Source organism: Hyperolius riggenbachi, chromosome 2, assembly GCF_040937935.1.
Source record: "Hyperolius riggenbachi isolate aHypRig1 chromosome 2, aHypRig1.pri, whole genome shotgun sequence".
Lineage (NCBI taxonomy): Eukaryota > Metazoa > Chordata > Amphibia > Anura > Hyperoliidae > Hyperolius > Hyperolius riggenbachi.
In genome coordinates, this window is record NC_090647.1 from 233,168,990 (window position 1) to 233,192,044 (window position 23,055).

Here is a 23,055-nt window from a genome sequence, read left to right on the forward strand (position 1 = left end):
ATCTACTTTTTATTATTATGTCGCCCGTTACAATTTTACCAAGCTGAACTGGGCTTGCAATGGTGATTATTTGCATAACGTGTGTTCTGCTCTGTGATTTCAGATTCTCTCCTCTGTGTCTTGGTCTGGTGCTTTCTTTTGACCTTGCTGTTTTTACAGGCGGGTCTGGATAGGCAGAAACATTAAACAACTAAACACACACTAATACAGACAAGAGGCATGCCTGGTATCCAGGTCAGGCATACCTGGGGATGGTACTTCACCATGGCAACAACAAGGCGTACATACAATAAAGGCACGAGGAAAAATGGACATCAGGGAATACGATGGTTGAATACTGGTAATTATACCAATATTCTACTAACCCTCTGTACTTTTATTCTCACACTAACCCTCCCCTATTTATGCATATCTACCACCCCATCTACACCTGCTCTAAACCCAGTAATTAATCAGCCAAGCCAGGCTGGTAATTAAGACGTTTGGCTACAATGTAGCCAATCTCCAGTGCACTACTGTCCCCAACAACCGGCTACTTTACGGCCAGAACCCGAAGTCTGGCCACTTCGGGTTCTGGACAGTCAAAACGAGAAGTGGCTGTCTCACTGCGGCCAATGTGACAAAGCCGTGCAGCTGTTATTTTAGTTTAGTTTCAAGGGTGCTTATTAAGCAAATAGATCAGAAATAAACAGGAAGTCAGGAAGACATGACCCTCCATGCAAATGGGCAAAGATAAAGGAAGGAAGTGGTAAAATTGGCCAACCAGGACTGGACCTGTGTACGTATCCCAAAGGTGGCCATACATTAGTCGACTTGGCAGCTGATCAACCATCCGATTCAATTACTATAATCAGATGAAAATCAGTGCTGCCAAGAGCATGTCTGATCGACTAATTTCGGGCCTAAATTGAACCCACGTGGTTGCCAGCGTAGCGTGGGCATGTGTGACATCACACACATGCCCATGTATACGCCGGGAACCACGTGGGGTGCGTGTATGTTGACAGAGCCTGGAGCCAGTGGCAGACATGGACAGGTAAAGTACAGTGCACCGGGCACATTTTACATTAAGTGTGTGGGAAGCAGCGAGGTGGTGGATGCGGCACCACAAGGCTGAGTGAATTCATGCTAAAACCGATCAGGAATCAGCCTGTGTTGTATGGGCAGGCAACCGATCTGCCCATACATCATCTGATGTATGGGCACCTTAAGGCTTGTGCAAACAGCATAAACTGAAACATAAGTGAACTGTGGAGCACCAAAGTAATTCTACATCTGAATAACCAAGGAAAGAGCAGCAATAAAATTTTGACTTGGCCTTGACAAAGCTGCTAGAAAAGCTGTGGCGGGATTTGAAATGAGCAGTTCTGTAAAGATGATTGGGCTGAATAGCTCAGCAGCAATATGAAATTCCTGGAAATGTTTGGTTGCAATTATTGATGATAAACTCTGTACAACTGCTTAAAGGGATACTGTAGGGGGGTCGGGGGAAAATGAGTTGAACTTACCCGGGGCTTCTAATGGTCCCCCGCAGACATCCTGTGTTGGCGCAGCCACTCACCGATGCTCCGGCCCCGCCTCCAGTTCACTTCTGGAATTTCAGACTTTAAAGTCTGAAAACCAGTGCGCCTGCGTTGCCGTGTCCTCGATCCCGCTGATGTCACCAGGAGTGTACTGCGCAGACACAGACCATACTGGGCCTGCGCTGTGCGCTCTTGATGACATCAGCGGGATCGAGGACACAGCAACGCAGGCGCAGTGGTTTTCTGACTTTAAAGTCAGAAATTCCAGAAGTGAACCGGAGGCGGGGCCGGAGCATCAGTGAGCGGCTGCGCGGGCACAGGATGTCTGCGGGGGACCGTTAGAAGCCCCGGGTAAGTTCAACTCATTTTCCCCTGACCCCCCTACAGTATCCCTTTAAGTTATATTCCATTTTCATTGAAGAGAAATTGCAATAAACATACCATTGCTCCACAAGTTATCTGTAATCCTTGTAATAAAAAGACGAACGGCCTGTTCATCACAAAACTCACTACAGTCAAAGCCGACTGTCCCTTTACAGGGAGCACACAATGTTTGCTGCTTTTGGAGTGGTGGATGCCATAGAAACCAATGGAGAACACTGGTGTTTATATCAAACATCCAGTTAGCTACTTTTGCTGCAAATTGCCACTACAAAACTCTATAGGCTAATTACAGCTTCTACAATAAGTCACAGGAATTCATCACAGAAATCAATTTGGGCTTATTTCCACTGAGAGCTGTGGCCTTTTTTGATTTGGACGCAGCTTCCGTTCTGTTACATAGCCGCAGCCCAGATCGCTAAATCGTGCCATGCACGGCTATAGTGATTCAGCTGCGCGCTGCAGAAATCTGCATGCCGTCCAGATTCCTCCCGAAGTGCAATCTGGAAGGCAATCTACTTGAAAGATAAACAGTGTTTCACTGTGCAGCTTGCAAGCGAAGAAACGCTGCAGTTTCAGCCTGGATTCAAGCTCAGTGGAAATAGTCCCTTGGGCTCAAAAAAAAAAAATGAAGTAGCGGACGACACCCTAGTATCGGCAATCGAATTGACAGGTGGAGCAGATGCAAAACAGCGCAGACATGCAATGGAGCAAAGCGCACCACCTCAGCGGATGCGCTTACCGTGCCATTTTGCATCCACTGCAAGTAGGAACTGAGCCTTACTCTGTGCATGTGAATTGAGTTTCTGACTGCCATTTTAGGGCAATTACAGTATAGGAATTTAAGCGTTTTTAATCCAAGATCACCAGTGAACAAATCCTGTTCCCACTTTTATAAGGATAGCATTATAAAAGCGTTGATTAGAATGTCAAACCTGGTGGGTTATTTTGGCATGGGGATCAGCAGGCAACTAATAGACATGTGGTAATTATCGGTAATCAGCCACCCAAGTGGTGAGTTTAGTGCCCAATGCAGCTAGTAGCACCAGCTACTACAAAGAAATTAAATGGTTGCAGCCTTTAGTTCACATTCGGCTACAACTAGAGATCATTTGTGCACCAAGGTTATGCGTTTCATTTTAGGCACTTACAGGGGTTAGGCATTAGGTGTGGGGAGTTTCTTTCAGGCACTTACAGGGGAGGTTAGGCATCAGGTGGAGGGTTTCATTTTGTGCACTAGGAGGGCAGGGTTCAAGTACAAATGGTTGCCAGGTAGTGTACAAACACTAGTAACTTACAATTACCAATATTTTATTAGTAGCGGCACCACCTGGACCCAACTCATGTTGCAGCGCCAAAATACGCAGTCCAAACGTGAAACGTGAGAGTGCAAAAAAGTGAATGTCAGATTACGATTACCACTGTTACATAGTTACATAGTTACATAGTTATTTTGGTTGAAAAAAGACATACGTCCATCGAGTTCAACCAGTATAAAGTACAACACCAGCCTGCTCCCTCACATATCCCTGTTGATCCAGAGGAAGGCGAAAAAACCCTTACAAGGCATGGTCCAATTAGCCCCTAAAGGGAAAAATTCCTTCCCGACTCCAGATGGCAATCAGATAAAATCCCTGGATCAACATCATTAGGCATTACCTAGTAATTGTAGCCATGGATGTCTTTCAACGCAAGGAAAGCATCTAAGCCCCCTTTAAATGCAGGTATAGAGTTTGCCATAACGACTTCCTGTGGCAATGCATTCCACATCTTAATCACTCTTACTGTAAAGAACCCTTTCCTAAATAAATGGCTAAAACGTTTTTCCTCCATGCGCAGATCATGTCCTCTAGTCCTTTGAGAAGGCCTAGGGACAAAAAGCTCATCCGCCAAGGTATTATATTGCCCTCTGATGTATTTATACATGTTAATTAGATCCCCTCTAAGGCGTCTTTTCTCTAGACTAAATAAACCCAGTTTATCTAACCTTTCTCGATAAGTGAGACCTTCCATCTCACGCATCAATTTTGTTGCTCGTCTCTGCACCTGCTCTAAAACTGCAATATCTTTTTTGTAATGTGGTGCCCAGAACTGAATTCCATATTCCAGATGTGGCCTTACTAGAGAGTTAAACAGGGGCAATATTATGCTAGCATCTCGAGTTTTTATTTCCCTTTTAATGCATCCCAAAATTTTGTTAGCTTTAGCTGCAGCTGCTTGGCATTGAGTACGATTATTTAACTTGTTGTCAATGAGTACTTCTAAGTCCTTCTCCAAGTTTGATGTCCCCAACTGTATCCCATTTATTTTGTATGGTGCTAGACCATTAGTACGTCCAAAATGCATGACCTTACATTTGTCAACATTGAATTTCATCTGCCATGTATGTGCCCATATAGCCATCCTATCCAGATCCTGTTGCAATATGACACTATCTTCCTGAGAGTTAATGATTCTGCACAATTTTGTATCATCTGCAAAAATAGCAACATTGCTCACTACTGCATCTACTAGGTCATTAATAAATAAATTGAAGAGCACTGGACCCAGAACAGACCCCTGTGGGACCCCACTGCTAACAGTCTCCCATTTTGAGTATGATCCATTGACCACAACTCTTTGCTTTCTGTCCATTAGCCAGTTCCCTATCCATGAACACAGACTCTTCCCCAGTCCTTGCATCCTCAACTTTTGCACCAGACTTTTGTGGGGAACAGTGTCGAAGGCCTTTGCAAAGTCCAAGTATATCACATCTACAGCATTCCCAATATCCATATTAGCATTCACTACCTCATAAAAGCTGAGCATGTTAGTCAAACAGGACCTGTCTTTAGTAAACCCATGTTGATGCTGAGAAATAAGATTATTTTCTACTATGAAGTCATGTATAGTATCTCTTAGTAACCCCTCAAATAGTTTGCATACAACTGATGTTAAACTTACAGGTCTATAATTTCCTGGATCAGATTTTTTGCCCTTCTTAAATAATGGGAAAACGTGGGCTGTACGCCAATCCACTGGGACTCTGCCAGTTGCAAGAGAGTCACAAAAGATAAGATAAAGGGGTTTATCTATAACTGAACTTAATTCCCTTAGGACCCGAGGATGCATGCCATCCGGGCCAGGTGCCTTGTCTATTTTTAATTTATTTAGTCTTGCCTTCACTTCTTCCTGCGTTAAGTATTTAATATTACAGTTAGAAGATTGAGACTCTTCCGCCTCTGTAGTTTGCAACAGTGCTGTTTCTTTTGTGAAGACAGAAGCAAAGAAAGCATTTAATAACTCTGCCTTACCTTGGTCATCCACCATTGAGTTCCCATCCTCATCCTTTAGGAGTCCTATACAGTCAACCTTTCTTTTTTTAGAGTTAATGTACTTGTAAAACTTTTTTGGGTTAGATTTGATATCCTTAGCGATTTGTTTTTCAGCTTCAATCTTTGCCAGCTTAATTTCTTTTTTACAATTTTTATTGCACTCCTTAAAATTGCTTAGTGCAGCCTCGGTCCCCTCCTGTTTTAAGACCTTATAGGCATTCTTTTTCCTCTTCATTTTATCTTTAACCTTTCTATTCATTGTGAATGACTTTTATATTGAAGATCATGTGTAATTCAGACCCTGTTTTTATTATAATAACATTAAAAGCTATGTTTTAAAAATTACTCTACGCTACTATAAGTGGCATTAATAGTGAAGAGTGATTAAATAGTTGCAAACTCAATCTCTTTTGCTAATCATTTTAAATTCCTAGACGGAATGGCAAAAGGATCTGACCTCCCATCCAGCAGCCATACACAGATCAATTTTGGCCCACTATACCCATCTGATTGATCAAGATGTGATTGGTAAACAGATAGTCATCAGTTCCTACACCATGCAGCAAACTCAATTTTTTGATTGATTTCATCAGAAATATATTAAGCAATGATAGAACCATGTTGTTGGCTAAGTAGAGTTGGCTTTTAACTATTCTATTGTTTTCACTAGGAACTACCACAAAATATGAAGGCTGCAGCCGATAGTCACAGAATATTGCGTCAAGAAGTAGATACATAGTCTAGCATTTACAGAAAGCCTGAAGCAAGAGGGGCATGAAGGACACCATATTTATTTAATTTTAGACCATGCAAATTGCCTGGCTTTCCTGCAGATCCTCTGCCTCTGATAATTTTAGCCACAGACACTGAACAAGCATGCAGATCATGTGTTTGACTGAAATTTGACTGGATTTGCCACATGTTTGTTTCAGGGGATTCAGACAATACAGCATGAAAGGCGGTGTTCTTTAAAAGGAAATACATACGGCTGCCTTCATATCCCTCTAACTTCTGGTATGATTTAAAAAGGGCCAACAAAGTCTTTATCACAGCTGGATAAACTTACTTCCTGTCAGAACAGGAAGTTAATTAGTCCAAAATATGGACATGGACAGCAATACAGACCATAACCCCGTTTTACCATATCATTGCATGAGAAAATATTTATTCCTTGGGTCTGGCATTAATGTATCAGTGCCGGAACAAGTTTGTCCTTCAATGGCAATAACAAAAAAAAAAAAAAAAAAAAAAAAAAAATCACTGTACATAGAATGAAAATTTACAATGTGGACCGAGCTGAAATTGACAAACTAAGAACATATAAATAAACAATTACAGTTCCTTTGAAGACAATGAGGCTGGTTTTCGAAGTAATTGAGTTTTTCAGCTTCCCCTGAATTTCTAAGCACCTAGTGGCTGATAACACAGAGGGCAGATTTTCCCCGGTACTTTATATGCACAGCACAGAAAGGCTGCAGCTATGACACTTCTGCTTGGAGAAGTACTGCCACTTCTCCTCTCCGCACACTTTCAGCTCGGGAAAGTTATCATTAATTCCAAACACAATCTTGCAGCTTAAGAAAAGGTTAGACTCCAGTGAGGCTTCCTTTCCTAAGCCGCTCTGCCATTTTCAAAGGCCATTTAATTGTTAGCTTTGGGACTGCAAGGTGGGATAGGCTAGGATTCAGGGAAGGGCTTGTTGTGTCAACTCTATAAAATGAAATGCCTGCTCAGCAGCTCTCAGCATTCTCCTCCGCACCTTTTAATACGAACAATCCATAATTGGAACCGAAAAATAAAAAGCGCAATCATGTTGATTTGGACGAAGCTAGAAAAAAACTATGTTTGATCTGGTGATCAAACTGCGGAGGATTATTCTTTTTCTTCTCACAGCCATTTATCATAGTGATGTGCCTAAATGGATTAAAATATCTGGAATCCCTATTCTGAAGCATGATAAGACAGTCGCCATGCTCCTGCACCGTGCGCCATGCAGATATCATTCCCTAACACGCACATTACAAGCAAAGACAGAGAAGAAAAAGGGGATTTAAAAACACCAGCAGGTTGAAATCGGACTGTGAAATTGGTAGAGATGGAATTCGCAAACAATGGGATCACAAAGTCCAGACTGACAGCCGGCGCAGCTTGGGCTCTGTTGAATCAAGAGTGCATTTTGCAGTCCTTTAGGTCTGAGAGTTTCATCTTGCCATATGCAAAGATTTCAGATGCAACATTTAGCAGGTTACAGAGCTCCCACAGAGCCCGCGCCCTTGTGATGGTCAATGCACAAAACATTGGCAGAGAACAAACATGAATATACAATGCATACAGGGAGATTTCTCGAGGCTAAAAACATTTGACAGAGGGCTGGAGCAACAAATGACATTTTATTTTAAAATAGGCGCTGCTATATGTGTCCAAGGATTACTAAGCAACTCAGATTTTTTATATCTAAAATAAAAAAAAAAAAAAAAAAAAAACGGGTGGGGAGGGTAGAGTTGGGATGGATCCAGGGAAAGCGGCTACCGATCCCCATTTTCCTTCCATTTGGCAAACTCTTGCCAATGACTGACCAGTGTTTGCCACAGAAATTTTATCCTGCGGGGTGGCTTGAAAAAGTAGCCGGGTGTGTCCTGATGAGGGAATGCTGGGCTGGTGCAACTCTGCTTACAGCATTGGAGGATGAGGAGGTGAGCCGATGACAGCTGAGCACCTGGCTAAAAGAGCCTAGGGAGAACACTGATTGACAGTACTGTACAGGGCCGGGCCGAGGCATAGGCTGGAGAGGCTCCAGCCTCAGGGTGCAGTGTAGGAGGGGGCGCACAATTCATTCAGCTGTCATTCCTAATTGTGTATGAAGCAGAAAGAAATAAGAAAAGGGGATACATAGCAGTGACTGCAAGCCAGATAACTAGAGATTAAGGTGTTGGGGGTGTTGGGGTCCTGTGGCCCTCTTAGTCTAATAGCAATCAGTGTGTGACGGCTGGGGTTGGAGGGATGGAGGGGCGCACTTTAGTGTCTCAGCCTTGGGTGCTGGAGGACCTTGTCCCTGCTCTGGTACTGTACTATAGTAACCCACCAGTTATACAATGTAGGCCTCTTTTCTACGGACAGTTGCTAGGCAGTGAAATGCCTCTCAAACTCTTACAACTGCTTGCTGCTGCCTGGTAACTGCTCACTGCTGCCTGGTAACTGCTCACTGCTGCCTGGTAACTGCTTTCTGAGCACAGGGTTCAACTGTCCGTGGAAAAGAGGCCTAAGTCCCAATAGTAAATTTCAAGGGGCCTAGCCAAGTAGTTTACTATATCAGAAGTTCACTATATCAGAATTGGTCATACACTGTATAATTATACAAGCACACGGTCTGTACCTTGGGAATGAGTTTACTATAACACGACTCTGCCGTAGTCAACAAATGAATATGTCACAACTGGCCAGCTTTCACATATGCACTATAGATACAGCCTCCTCATATATGGCTTGGAGGACAGCACATCTTTACCCATGTTAGGTTTATCACCCTTTATGTTTCTCTATCCTTACACGGACTTTGGTCAGGCTAGAGGCACACATTTGAAATCGGCGCCGGTAGACTTAGGCGCAGGATACAGCCAGTATATGGCTGATCCTGCTTCTGCACAAATCCGGGCCGTGTTAACTACCATTCCCCCTCCAGGCCGCCATGGATAGTGGGGAATGATATAATTTGGCTTCCAGCTATTGCTGGAGGCCTAATTATTGTGTTTTAAAAAGCAACTTCGTGATCTGTCTTCTAGCAGCGCTGACATTATTCACTGCCATAGCTGTAATTCCTATTACAGTCTATGGTGGCGCCAGCTGCGCCCAAATCTACCTGCGCTGAAAAGCACTGCTCCGGGCTAGAGGGCTGATATTACGCAATCCAGCAACCATAGTTACCAATCACTACGCTGGCAATGCTCAACCACCATTTTGTGATAACTGCGCTTGCAGTGATAGATTTGTTTCATTAAAAACCAAAGCGGTATGGACTTTTTCTACTCACTTTTCCCCACCAAATGGCTGCTGAGACAATGCCACAGACATAGTGGCCATGGTGAAGGTAGGGGAAAACGGGAGATTACATAAAATCATAGGGATAGGTATGTGTATCGTCAGAACAGCATCTTTTGGGTGGACTGGGCTAGTATAGAGCAGATAGTCATAAGTACATATCAAGAAAGTTTCCAGGGCAAAGTGTCTGTAGAGGGGCAAGGCATCAGAACATTAGATAACTGCCAGCCTATTATATGTTTGTACATCAACATTGAATCTATGCTTGAAAGCTCTAGCTCAGACTTCCATTTTTAAATGCATAGGATAGTACATCTTCATTAGTTAGCAATGTACTTTTTGTGATACATGTATTTAAATTACCTGGCTGGCTGACTCCTGTAGCTTAATTTCTTGTTAAAATGATGGTAAAATTTAATGTAGAGAAAGCTGTTCAGGCTCCTCCCCATTCCATCTTTCACTACAAAGTAAAGAGAGGAGATGGGAAGGAAAACAGGTAACCTGGGTGCAGTGCGTCCGTGTAATGCTGATTTACAGCTATATCGGCGCTCACCGTATAATGTGGGCAGCGGCAATAACCGGGAGCCAGAACTATGGAAAGAGGGGACTTAGACAAGACAAATAAAATTTATATCGCATTTTTCTCCTGGCGGACCTACGTATTACAGGAAATAGGGTTTACAGTAGGCGATAGTTTAAAAATTTGGTAGGGGAACAGTTAGTCCCTCTGCTTCTCCCCGCACCCAATTTTTTTTAATTGATTAGGGACCGAAGGATCTGCCCCTTAAGGACCAGAGCCTTTTTCCAATACAACAATCCCTGATCACTGTGATTGTCTCACAGTGATCAGAAGGTCAGGAGCCAATGAAAACAGCTCCTGACCATTGGACAGAACTCAACTGTCTTCAGACAGATGGGCTCTGTGCCAACGAGAATGCAGAATTCATTGCATTCCGTGCAAGCACAGGCTGTAAAACTACGCTGCATCAGGCTTAGGCAGCCACAAGTGTGGCGTAGTTTTTATCTTCGGCGTTCCCGAAATGATTAAACAGGTACGCCTGGGAAGCACAAACTACCCAACCTCTTCCACCACTCCTGGTAAAAGGTTAACTTGTGGTCAGCGCTGCCACTATAGCTCCAGTCTCATAATGATAAGAGTTTGCTGAGCTGCAGTCATGGCCCCAAAGACGTACTTTTCTGCAGAACAGGAAAAAGCTAGACAATTCAAGCTGCTCTCCAGCTGGTAAACACCTGACTGCTCCTAGCGCCATAATTACTGGAGAGATCTCTGGGTCACATGACTGAGTTTTCAAAAGAGACTTCCCCTGGAATAGCTGCATCAAGTATGAAAATTGTGTGAGTAATAGATCTGACCCCATTCAAATGTTATACTCGTTACCAGGACCACTGTCCCATGCAGATTCTGATAAATATTTAGTACTTGGTTATCAGAATGAATAAATGTATAAAAGTCGTTTGGATCCCCAAACTCTGAGCATACACCGTGCCCAGAGTGCTTACTAAGAAGAGAAACCAGGGGCAATATATGATAATTGTAAACTATAAAGAAGGACTGCTCAAAATGACTGTAGTAGAAAATACCAATTGTCTTCACTCTGCATCTGATTATACTGCCTAACTCTGGAGATTTCTCAATAACATAGCTATTACAGAATTCAAGGAATGCAGACGATTGCCTAAAGACATATCATTCCATATTCAAAATAACTAAATAATCAAGAAGCTAAATTATTAAATGGAGATTAAAGTTATTATGTCCCACAAGTATTTAAATATTAACAAGCCATTGCAAAATGCACAGTTCATGCAAACAAAGTCCTAAAAAGGTCATGCTGACTATGGCTAAATTCACAGTAATCTAGATATAGGGGAGTGTGCAGCACCCCTGGGATGTACCACTGCTTCAGTGGCGCAGCTAAGGAGCTGTGGGCGCCACTGTAAGTTTTACATTGGGCCTCCCCAAGCACTCTATACAAAACAATGGATATAAAGCACCAATACCTGCCAAGGTCAGCCACAGTGTAAAAGGTGTAAGCAAGGTAAAGGTGGCCACACATTGATCAACATGGCCATCAGATCGATCCCTCTCCGATCATTATCTGATCAGAGAGGGATATATCGATTGCCTTCACACACAGATTTTCAATCAATTTCAGCATAAAATCTTTAAAAACTGTGTGCCTGCTGGGGCTCCTCTACCCACCACCAGGCCATGCAGAGTAGCGTCACCTGCCCCCTGCGCGTTCTCAGTCTTTGCTCACCATGCCAGCTTCACTGCAGAGTCAGGGGGTGCATGTATAATGTAATGCAGAGGACAGACACTAGGAGCGCTGTGACCACTAGAGGTATCTGCATTACATTATTATTATTTATTAGATTTATATAGCACCAACATATTACGCAGCGCTGTACAATAAATAGGATTACAGACAATGATAACAGGGTTGACAGAACAATACAGGTAACAGACCATAGATACAACAATACAGGTTATAGCAATAAGATACGCAACACAATGCAGAGTACAATGCCAGATCATAAACTGGAATGGTAGTGGTAAAAAATTACCAGTTCCAAATTCTGGGTAAAGTGCACACCGTCAAGTATGATACACAAGGGAAGAGGGCCCTGCCAAAGGCTTACAATCTAGAGGGAGGGGCTGGTGACATCACACAGACACAATCAGACAGCGGGAAGAGACCCGGACCGCACCGCAGACAGTTGACAGTAGCTTCATCTGCCATCATATCGAACGCTGCTAGGAACGCGCTCCCAATCCACTGCCAATCGACAGAAATTTTCCATCCTGTACGATCAGCCTAATCAACCAACTTCAGCCAGAAATGTTTGCAGCATCAATTTCTAGCGGATTCGATCGAATTGGACGGATATTGATAAAAAGAAAATCGTCAACTATATGGCAACCATAAGGGGAATGGTTTGTGACCTCTCAAAGCATCTGTAGCGGTCATCATTATCAGCACAGGACCAATGAAGAGCTAATACAGCAGCTGAGGAGTGTCCCTTGTAAACACCTCTAGCCTAAGGACCCTGGTACAGCTGCAACCTCTGTTGCTATGCCACTGCACCACTTTTCCCAGCAGATGGGAGGTTGACACAAATTAAACTGAGCAGGGAAAGCCTGAAATACCCCTGAATTTCAAAAATGGCATCCAGTGAGCATGACATGAAGACACACCCCACCACCAAGCTTGAAAGTGAACATTAAGTGAATTAGATCACTTTATGATATCGAGCATTTAGAGTATCAATCAGCAACATCAGAAACCACTACTGAGCACTACCTTCTGTTGCTCATAAGGACCATTCTAAACAGCAGGAGAAAACTGTGCAACCATCCACTGCTGATTTCCTTCTGATAATGCTCAGCTTTAGTGCTGGCTACAAAGAGTTCATCTTTCTACAGCACAACACTTAGTCAGCAGGCTCCATCGGAAAAAGCATGGGGTGGGGCTAGTTACCTGGCTATCACAGTGATCCTCTGCCCATTAGTCATTTGAACTCCACTCTGCCTAACAGACTTTCAACGTCAGTTACAGTACTTCAGTTTCCTGTAAGTAGCTCGGTCCATCTTCAGTTGGAAGGCAGGCTGACTTCAGTTCAATCCAAGTTTTTACCATTATAACTGGATCATTTACTACAACTGAATTTAAACTAAAAATTAACCTGTCTCAAAAGTCTCTTTACAGTTGCCCTTATTCTACCTTATAGAAAACCTGAACTGAAAATTAAAAGTGAAAATAAACATACACAGGTCATACTTACCTCCCGTGTAGTCTACTCCTCAATATCTTTCTCCTCTCCTGCTTCCTGTTTGTCCACTGTGATCAAGGGAATTCTCTGTCCTCCATTTTGAAAATGGACATTACACCATAACAGCTTCCTGGTCAGCACACAGTTAAACTGTAACATCGCCCACTTGAGCCATAGGGAAACATGGACACATCAGCTCTCCTCCCAGCTGTAACTGACAGCAACTGATATATTTCAGTTCTGACAAAATGTTGTCAGAACTGGAAGGAATCATTGTCAGAAGAAAATGGTGAGCTTCTGAGAGGAAAAGATGGCAAGATAACTATGTAATGTTTAATTGAAGTTACCTCATGTGTTTATTTTAAAGAATTTTACTCAGCACAGGTTCCCTTTAAAGAGAGTCTGAAGCGAGAATAAATCTCGCTTCAGACCTCATAAATAGCAGGGGCATGTGTGCCCCTGCTAAACCGCCACTATCCCGCGGCTTAACGGGGGTCCCTGATCCCCCAAATCACCTCGGTGCAGCGGGGGAGCGCTTCCTGGTTGGGGCAGGGCTAACCGCCGCAGCCCTGCCCCACGCGCGTCTGTCAGCGCGTATCTCCGCCTCTCCCCCACCCTCTCAGTCTTCCTTCACTGAGAGGGGCGGGGGAGAGGCGGCGATGCACCGCTGATAGACGCGACTGGAGGCAGGCCTCCAGGAGCGCCCTGCTAACTTTGAGCTCTGAAGCGAGATTTATTCTCGCTTCAGAGTCTCTTTAAAGCAGACCTGATTGAGAAGTTATGAAAGCTGTCATTGACCTCTTTCTGAAAAATATGAATTGTTGCCATACTGATGTTTTGAATTCAATAGAAGCAAAAAAAAAAAAACAAAGTCATGCTAACACTGTTCATTGTTCTAAGCTGAAAAAAGTTGACATCTGATTGGGAATTATGAGAAATGTAATATGCACATCATATGTGCTAGTTATTAAATAAGCCCAGCGGTATATTTGATTAAAAAGAAAAAAATGATCTACCATAGTTCTGACTCATGTCCTGTTCCTTAAAAAGCATTCAGGAAAGATCAGCGGGGTCCTTAAGAAATCTCTAAGAATATCCTCTGGCAATAGTTTGGCCTATGTAATTTGCCATTTTCAAGACTAAAAGCTGCTCAGTGTACAGGCCTCTAAATTTAGCCTTTCGATATTGTCAAAATAAGACTCAATTATACACATACAAAAAATAAACACAGTTTTATTAGCAAACAAGCTGTAGTTCAGCACAAAACTGAGGCTAAGAAAACACACACACACACACACACACACACACACACACACACACACACACACACACACAGAGAATTCTAGAGTTTCCACCAGTAACCTAAGAGGAGAAAGTTCTCGATGAGAGAATAGTTACTTAATTATATGGACACTACAAGACCAATCAATTTTACAAACCAGTTTCTAGGTTATAATAATCTTGGATCGGATGTTCTGCAGTTATACAACACTAGTGGCTATTAAACGGCAACTATGCTGACTTTATGGATGAGAAGTTTATGCAGATCAAACAGAAGCAGATCTTACACAATGGCAAACCTAAAACCCACAAACAAGGCTAGGAATCTATGAGTAAAGGAAACCTGTGCTAAGGAAAATATGGAGCTGACCATTGCCGACCTACAGATTCTATAACTTTCTGGCGGTTATAGAAGTCTTCTTAAAGGGATCCTGAAGGGAGACAGATATGGAGGATGCCATATTTATTTCCTTTTAAACTATACCAGTTGCCTGGTTATCCTGCTAATCTTCTGTCTCTAATACATTTAGCAATAGCCCCTGAACAAGCATGCAGCAGATCAGGGGTTTCTGACATTGTCAGATCTGACGAGATTAGCTGCATGTAGCCTTCTGGTGTGATTCAGACACTACTGCAGCCAAATAGATCAGCAGGGCTGGCAAGCAACTGGTATTGTTTAAAAGGAAATAAACATGGCAGCCTCCATATACTTCTTGCTTCAGGTTCCCTTTAAGTCATGAATGAAGAATGTTTGAAGAAAAACTGCCACTACTCGAAAATAAAATTCCAAAGTTTCATTGGACAGGTGATTTTAAATAAGATTGAGGGCTCTTTTACACTACATGCGATTCTGATTTTGATGCGATTTTACATGCAATTCCGATTTTTGATGAGATTACAAAAAAGTCCTGCATGCTAATTTTTTTCAGCGTTTTTCTTTTTGTGTTGCTAACATCCAGTGAAAATCAAAATCACAAATCAGAATTGCAATTTGCAGTGTAAAAGAAGTCTGACAACTGTAATTTATACTTGTGAATGAATTTGTTCTTTAAAGTTTATCAGCAGAAAAACTTCCGAATAGTGCTCACACACTCTATAGCCAGAAATCTGACTGCTGGCTAGGAATGTCTAGAGATAGACACAAATATTTTAATTGACAAATCCAAAACTTGAGGAACAATAGACTCTGCCTGTGAGAATTTGATAGCAGACCTAGAGATATAGAAAGAAAAAGAGAAGATCAAAAAGGTAAAAGGCTTTTATATCTCCATTTTTACCTTGAGTTGTGACACAAGCGAGCCATTTCAAGCTGTGTACCCACCTGGCGATACTTGTGGCGATGCTACCCGACGTCTGGCAACGTCGTTTAACATAAGCATGTTAAACGATGTTGCACCACCAAACACCACTACCCCCTCCCCCTTGACCATTGCGCATCATTAAGCAGCAGGCGCAGTGGTTCAGAACGGGTAGATCGTGGACAACTCCCGCACAAAGTAATGCAATTACTTGAAGTCTTGTTGCGTCTGTTGTGTGACATCACGCATACCCGTCATATGTAAGATAGATCGGCGGAGTGCTCGTCGTCATGGTGGATCCCACCTCCTTGCATCGCGAGGCGAGTACATAGCATCAGGGCACACAGACATACTGATTGGAGATTTGTGTCAACTCAGTGCGATTTAGTTCACTGAATTGTTTGGATTGGGATGCACTGAGTCAGCATAGAGCCACTGTCAGGATGCTTACAAAGCATCCTGAAAAGGTTTATATGGTAGGCTATGGTATGGTATGTTAAACTAGTGATGGGGTATTTTAAGCAGATCTGGGTTTCTGCCTTAATTAGATTCATGATTGTATAAAGGAGCAGCATGACAACCAGGCAAGCAGTATCTGTAAAAGGAGATCACATACAGCAGCCACAATAATTCACTCAGCAAACGTTTAAGTGTCCAGTGAGTACATTTTAAAATGTTGATGTGCATTGAAACAGACCTGTGCTTAGTGTCTATATGGTTCTGACTACCTGATAAAGCACAGTGCATTGGGCTGTAACACTGATAAATATCATTATAAATAATGCACAGAAATACAATATTATAAACAGTGGTCTATGTATATAAATACCATATGATTTGATTCTAAGCAAAAAAGAACCACACACAAAAAGTATCAATATTGATCCTGTTGTACAAAAAAAACATTTTGATCAATGGTAACTCATGTAGTTTGAATGTAATGTGTTTTGAAATGGCACAATGACAGACACAGAAGAAAGTGCACCTGTAGCGTGCTGCTGTATCAATCTAATGAAGACTAAATGATTTGAGCTGCTTCAGTTCATTATGTGGAACAATCATCTCCCTGCAGGCTTCCAGAACAGTAAATTCCACTATATGCAAAATAAATGTGCCTGCACCAGAAAGAAAATCCAAAGAATTTACTGTCCCACAAAACTGACCTAGTTTGGAGCCCTCAATTTAGTGTGGTTTTCGCTGCCTGAATAACCAGATATCCTGGCACCCATCTATATTCATAACTCCTGTATTCCCACAGCACTGGGAAAACAGAAGAGACATCAAAAGAAATTACCATATTTTATGACGGCCCAATCACTTGCATGACAAACAGTGAGCCTGTACGGTTCAGGCGGGCGGCAGGTAGAGATTGGTGCCAGGATGTAATAATCAGTACTTTGAAGGTCTTCTACGTGCTTGTTTATACATATCAATAGCCTTCACGTGATATCCTTTGGCCTAGATCCAGGATCAGACTTATCTAAGCAGAATTTTACTTTTCATGCTCGTTGAATCCAGGCAACCAATAAAAGGGGCTTAAAGTAAATATGGAGATAGGGAAGTATTGTGTACAATGAGCAATAACAGTACAAAGGTCAGCTGTGCACCAGAAAGGCATATACTTTTAACAGCTTTTTTTTTTTTTTTTTTTTTTTTTTTTTTACTTTATTTACTTTCTCAGGCAGGATGGAAGTAATGATTACTTTACATGTGACTGTGGATTTTAAACAGACCTGCCAGCTTATAACAGCAGAGTGATGTTTGCTTTGCAGCGTTTTTACTCAACCAGGCTGATATCACAGCAGTGCTTTTATTTTATTCCATAAGTGAGCTACAATAAGTTTAAATGAGACCAAATCCTCATATCAACAGAGTGTATATTCAGCCAGTGATGAACTTTTCTATTGCGGTGCTGGTAGGTAAAGATCTTCCTACCTCTAGTTATCTGTGTCCACCTGTCCATATATATTATACATACAAAAACACACACACACCTTCAGGTTATAAGTAAAATTCTCAGGTAGAGATGAAAACTTCCCTCCGTAGAAAAACAATGACATTTGATACTGACTCCAGTCACTTTCCTATAGGTGTACCTCCTCCCTCCCCCCCAGTTAAAAAATAATAATTCTAGCTTAATAAAAAAAACTATGGGGTAGGTTTCATGTCAATTTGAGTCATCGAGCTAAAATGCTCAGCTGGTCTTCAGTATTCTGCTTGACAAATAAGGTGTCTCCTACACAGGCTGTCTCAGGTTATTCCAGTACAACATCAATTCTGGCTACACAATACAGGTAGGTGTCCTAAGGCAATATTCTTTCAAAAGGATATTTATGACTTGGGATGCTCTTTCTTGTCAAGTTATCCCCACAGGCTGTCGGATGTAAAGTATTCTACAGGGTGAATTATTACTACAGCAAAACATATGGAGTAAATCTCAGCGCACACATATATGGAGGAGGGGGGCAAAAATCCACATATCAAAATGTTATCGTTCCCTGGAAATCATGCAGCAATAGGACGATCGTTAAGACCAGAATATTAAGTTTTCACAGCCTCATTTCAGTAGGAAAACCCTCAATAGATTACAGATGAATAGACATGGTTAAGAATGGACAATTATTACTTCCAGGACTTCCAGAGTGTAACTATTTTTTGCTTGCTTTATTGGCTGCATAAGTCCCCACAGCAACATTTAAAAGCCTGACACCACAATATATTGCAGTAAATAAAAAGGAATGTGTACAGCAGGTACTAAAATGCCATTGTGCATTCCCAAAAGAAATCAGGCAGAAAGTTGACCTTTTGATAAGTCTGAATGAGCTGTGAGAGGGGGGTAGAGAGCAGCCTGGCTCTTTATACAAGACTTCCAACAAAAGGTGTTTAAGCACCTATCTGGCTCCCTCTCTCTGAATCAACCCCTCTGCACTAATCATAAAAGAACAAGGAGACTTTAGTATCATGAATAAAGATGGGACCTGCCATCCCTGCTTGTGTATGAATGTCCCAGATTCAGGCTGTACAGCAGGAAGTGAACCTCCAGCAGAAACACACACACAGAACTGCTGCTGCTACTACACTACATGATCCATCTGAGCAGCTAACATACAGAGAAATCAGGCACTCTGCAATGCAAAGCATTGTTTCTTCTGTTATTTCTATAAAGATGATTGCATCTATAGAGAGCTCAGCTCGGGTTCCATCTGTTGATGTTCAGGAGGGAAGGGAGCAATCACGCTCCTTGTCACACAATAACACTCCTTGTCACACTGTAGCACTAGGCAGCCTCTGCTGATCACTCATCACAGCCGTGCCGTGCCTGGAGAAAGGCTTCCCTGCTCTCATCCCTCCTTCCTCTGCCTGCATAAAGTTTCCCAGGAAGGCTGCCCAGCTCACAGCTGATCCCATCCCAGCGCACCGAGGCATCCTCCAGCTGTAGTGCCGCTGCATGCCACACTTACCCTTTCACCAGCTCCCTCATGGCTGGCAGGAGTGCGGATCACACGGCGGCGGCTGGAAAATGAAGTTCCGGACACAGAATGAGAGAACTCCAGCTGCAAGCAGCAGAGCGGCAGCGACAGGAGGAGGATTGCACTGCAGTGCTAGCAGCACTATGGGGCTAAGGAGAGCTGGAGGAGGGACGCCTGCAGGCTAGACAGGGTGGTGCTATAGAGCATTGCTCCTCCTCACACCTATTCAACCTGCTGAGAGAGAAACTACTCCATTCACTCCTTGCATTGCTGGCACACACTCCACAGCTCAGGTCCTGCTGCACGGCTCAGCTGAGATTCACTCCTTCATTGCTGGCTATACACACTCCACAGCTCAGCTGAGATTCACTCCACTGCTGGCACACACTCTACATCTCTGCTCCTGCTGCACAGCTCAGCTGAGATGCACTCCTTCATTGCTGGCACACACTCCACAGCTCAGGTCCTGATTCACAACTCAGCTGGGATTCTCCACCGCTGACTATACACAATCCACAGCTCAGCTGAGATTCACTCCTTCATTGCTGGCTATACACACTCCACAGCTCAGCTGAGATTCACTCCACTGCTGGCACACACTCTACATCTCTGCTCCTGCTGCACAGCTCAGCTGAGATGTACTCCTTCATTGCTGGCACACACTCCACAGCTCAGGTCCTGATTCACAACTCAGCTGGGATTCTCCACCGCTGACTATACACAATCCACAGCTCAGCTGAGATTCACTCCTTCATTGCTGGCTATACACACTCCACAGCTCAGCTGAGATTCACTCCACTGCTGGCACACACTCTACATCTCTGCTCCTGCTGCACAGCTCAGCTGAGATGCACTCCTTCATTGCTGGCACACACTCCACAGCTCAGGTCCTGATTCACAACTCAGCTGGGATTCTCCACCGCTGACTATACACAATCCACAGCTCAGCTGAGATTCACTCCTTCATTGCTGGCTATACACACTCCACAGCTCAGCTGAGATTCACTCCTTCATCCTTTATCACTGGCACACATTCCCCAGCTCAGGTCCTGCTGCACAGCTCAGCTGAGATTCACTCATTCATTGCTGGCTATACACACTCCACAGCTCAGCAGAGATTCACTCCACTGCTGGCACACACTCCACATCTCAGCTCCGTCTGCACAGCTCAGCTGAGATTCACTTCTTCACTGCTGGCTATACACACTCCACAGCTCAGCTGATATCCACTCCTGTATTGCTGGCTATACACACTCCACAGCTCAGCTGACATTCACTCCTTCATCACTGGCACACATTCCCCAGCTCAGGTCCTGCTGCACAGCTCAGCTGAGATTCACTCCCTGCATGAATGGCACACACTCCGCAGCTCAGGTCCTGCTTAACAGCTCAGCTGAGATTCACTCCTTCGTTGCTGGCTATACACACTCCACAGCTCAGCTAAGATTCATTACACTGCTGGCACACACTCCACAGCTCAGTTCCTGCTGAACGGCTTAGTTGAGATTCACTTCTTCACTGCGGGCTGTACACACACCACAACTCAGGTCCTACTGCACAGATCCGTTGAGATTCACTCCTTCACTGCTGGCACACACTCCACAGCTCAGGTCCTGCTGCACAGCTCAACTAGGATTCTTCTTCACTGTTGGCTATACACACTCCCCAACTCAGCTGAGATTCACTCCTTAATTGCTGGCTATGCACACTCCCCAGCTCAGCTCAGATTCACTCCTTAATTGCTGGCTATACACACTTCATTCACTCCTACATTACTGGCGCAAACTCCACAGCTCAGTTCCTGCTGCACAGCTGAGATTAACTCCTTCAGGTCCTGCTGCACAGCTCAGCTGAGATTCATTCTTTCATCACTGGCACACATTCAACAGCTCAGGTCCTGCTGCACATCTCAGCTGAGATTTACTCCGTGCATGCTTGGCACACACTCCACAGCTCAGGTCCTGCGGAACAGCTCAGCTGAGATTCACTCCTTCATTGCTGGCTATACACACTCCACAGCTCAGCTAAGATTATTTCCTTCATTGCTGGCTAGGCTATACACACTGCACAGCTCAGGTTCTGCTGCACAGCTCCATTCACACCTTCCGTCCCTGACACACACTCCACAGCTCAGGTCCTGCTGCTCAGCTCATATCCACTCCTTCCATCCCTGGCACACACCCCACATCTCAGGTCCTACTGCACAGCTGAGATTCACTCCTTCCACCCCTGGTCCCCTGGCACCAGGGCCGGGCCGAGGCATAGGCTGGAGAGGCTCCAGCCTCAGGGCGCAGTGTAGGAGGGGGTGCAGAATTCATTCAGCTGTCATTCCTAATTGTATTTGAAGCAGAAATAAATAAGAAAAGGGGATACATGGCAGTGACTGCAAGCCAGATAACTAGATATTAAGGTGTTGGGGAGGTTGTGGGCCCTGTGGTGCCTCTTAATCTAATAGCAATCAGTGTGTGACGGCTGGGGTGGGAGGGATGGAGGGGCGCACTTTGCTGTCTCAGCCTTGGGTGCTGGAGGACCTTGTCCCGGCTCTGCCTGGCACACACTTTGCAGCTCACATTCACTCCTTGCATTGCTAGCACACACCCCACAGCTCAGGTCCTGCTGCACAGCTGAGATTCACTCCTTGCAATGCTGGCACACACCATACAGCCCAGGTCCTGCTGCACAGCTGAGATGCACTCCTTGCATTGCTGGCACACACACCACAGCTCAGGTCCTGCTGCACAGCTGAGATTCTCTCCTTGCATTGCTGGCACACACACCACAGCTCAGGTCCTGCTGCACAGCTGAGATTCACTCCTTGCAATGCTGGCACAAACTCCACAGCTCAGCTCCTGATGCACAGCTCAGAGCTCACATTCACTCCTTGCATTGCTGGCACACACTCCACAGCTCAGCTCCTGATGCACAGCTTAGAGCTCACATTCACTCCTTGCATTGCTGGCACACACTCCACAGCTCAGCTCCTGATGCACAGCTCAGAGCTCACATTCACTCCTTGCATTGCTGGCACACACTCCTCAGCTCCTGATGCACAGCTCAGAGCTCACATTCACTCCTTGCATTGCTGGCACACACTCCACAGCTCAGCTCCTGATGCACAGCTCAGAGCTCACATTCAATCCTTGCATTGCTGGCACACACTCCACAGCTCAGCTCCTGATGCACAGCTCAGAGCTCACATTCAATCCTTGCATTGCTGGCACACACTCCACAGCTCAGCTCCTGATGCACAGCACAGCTGAGATTCACACTAGTCTAGCAGGCGTGTATTATGACAGTGTTCTGCGGGGGGAAAACAAGGCATTACTTTTCCTTTTTATATTTTGACTTATAATTACAAGGGGATCAATATTTCTGATTAGTGCCTAGGCACTCAGCCACCTGGAGACTGACAGGCAGTAAAGCATAGGTATAGCCTTGACCTTCTAGATTAAAACATATCATGCTCCTCGTGAAATATAGATATTTGTTTTACTAGAAAGCTGGTGGCTGATGCTGTATGCTTCTCCAGACACTACACTTTATTACGTTTCATGACACAGGGATATAAGTATGGTGATAAATAAAAAATAACATGTTATAAGCAATACATTATACAAATGCAGGGCAAAGCTTTTGCTGATTTTTCTGAATGTTGTAAAAACGCTAATCTACTTGCGGTAACCAGCGGAAAACCTCATAGGGAACAGTTCACAGTTCTCCAATCACAGCACCTCTGAAGCGTTGTTATTGGCCAAATGGTGTGGGCGTAGTTATTACTACAGCCTATCTAAAACCTAAATGCTCTAGAGCAGTGTTCGCCAACCCTGTCCTCAAAGCCCACCAGCAGTGCATGTTTTGTGGAAATCCACAGAGGTAGTTTAATCAGCTCTGTTGAGACACTAATTACCTCACATGTGCATGTTTGTGGTTTTCTGCAAAACATGTACTGTTGGTGGGC

The 23,055-nt window shown here is 43.9% G+C and overlaps 1 protein-coding gene across 20 annotated transcripts in view; it reads right to left on the bottom strand.

The window, feature by feature from the left end:
- DMD (dystrophin) overlaps positions 1-23,055 on the bottom strand; it is a 3,066,377-nt gene that overhangs the window by 260,542 nt on the left and 2,782,780 nt on the right. Inside the window, exon 1 of one of the 20 annotated variants that reach the window (XM_068268339.1) lies at positions 19,089-19,231. The exons of 18 other annotated variants lie outside the window; for them this stretch is intronic. In XM_068268339.1, the coding sequence (XP_068124440.1) occupies positions 19,089-19,108 (20 nt within the window). In that variant the 5' untranslated portion in view covers positions 19,109-19,231. Of the gene's footprint in view, positions 1-12,756; positions 12,808-19,088; positions 19,232-23,055 lie in introns of those variants that run through there. One more of the 20 variants, XM_068268338.1, reaches the window with a different exon arrangement.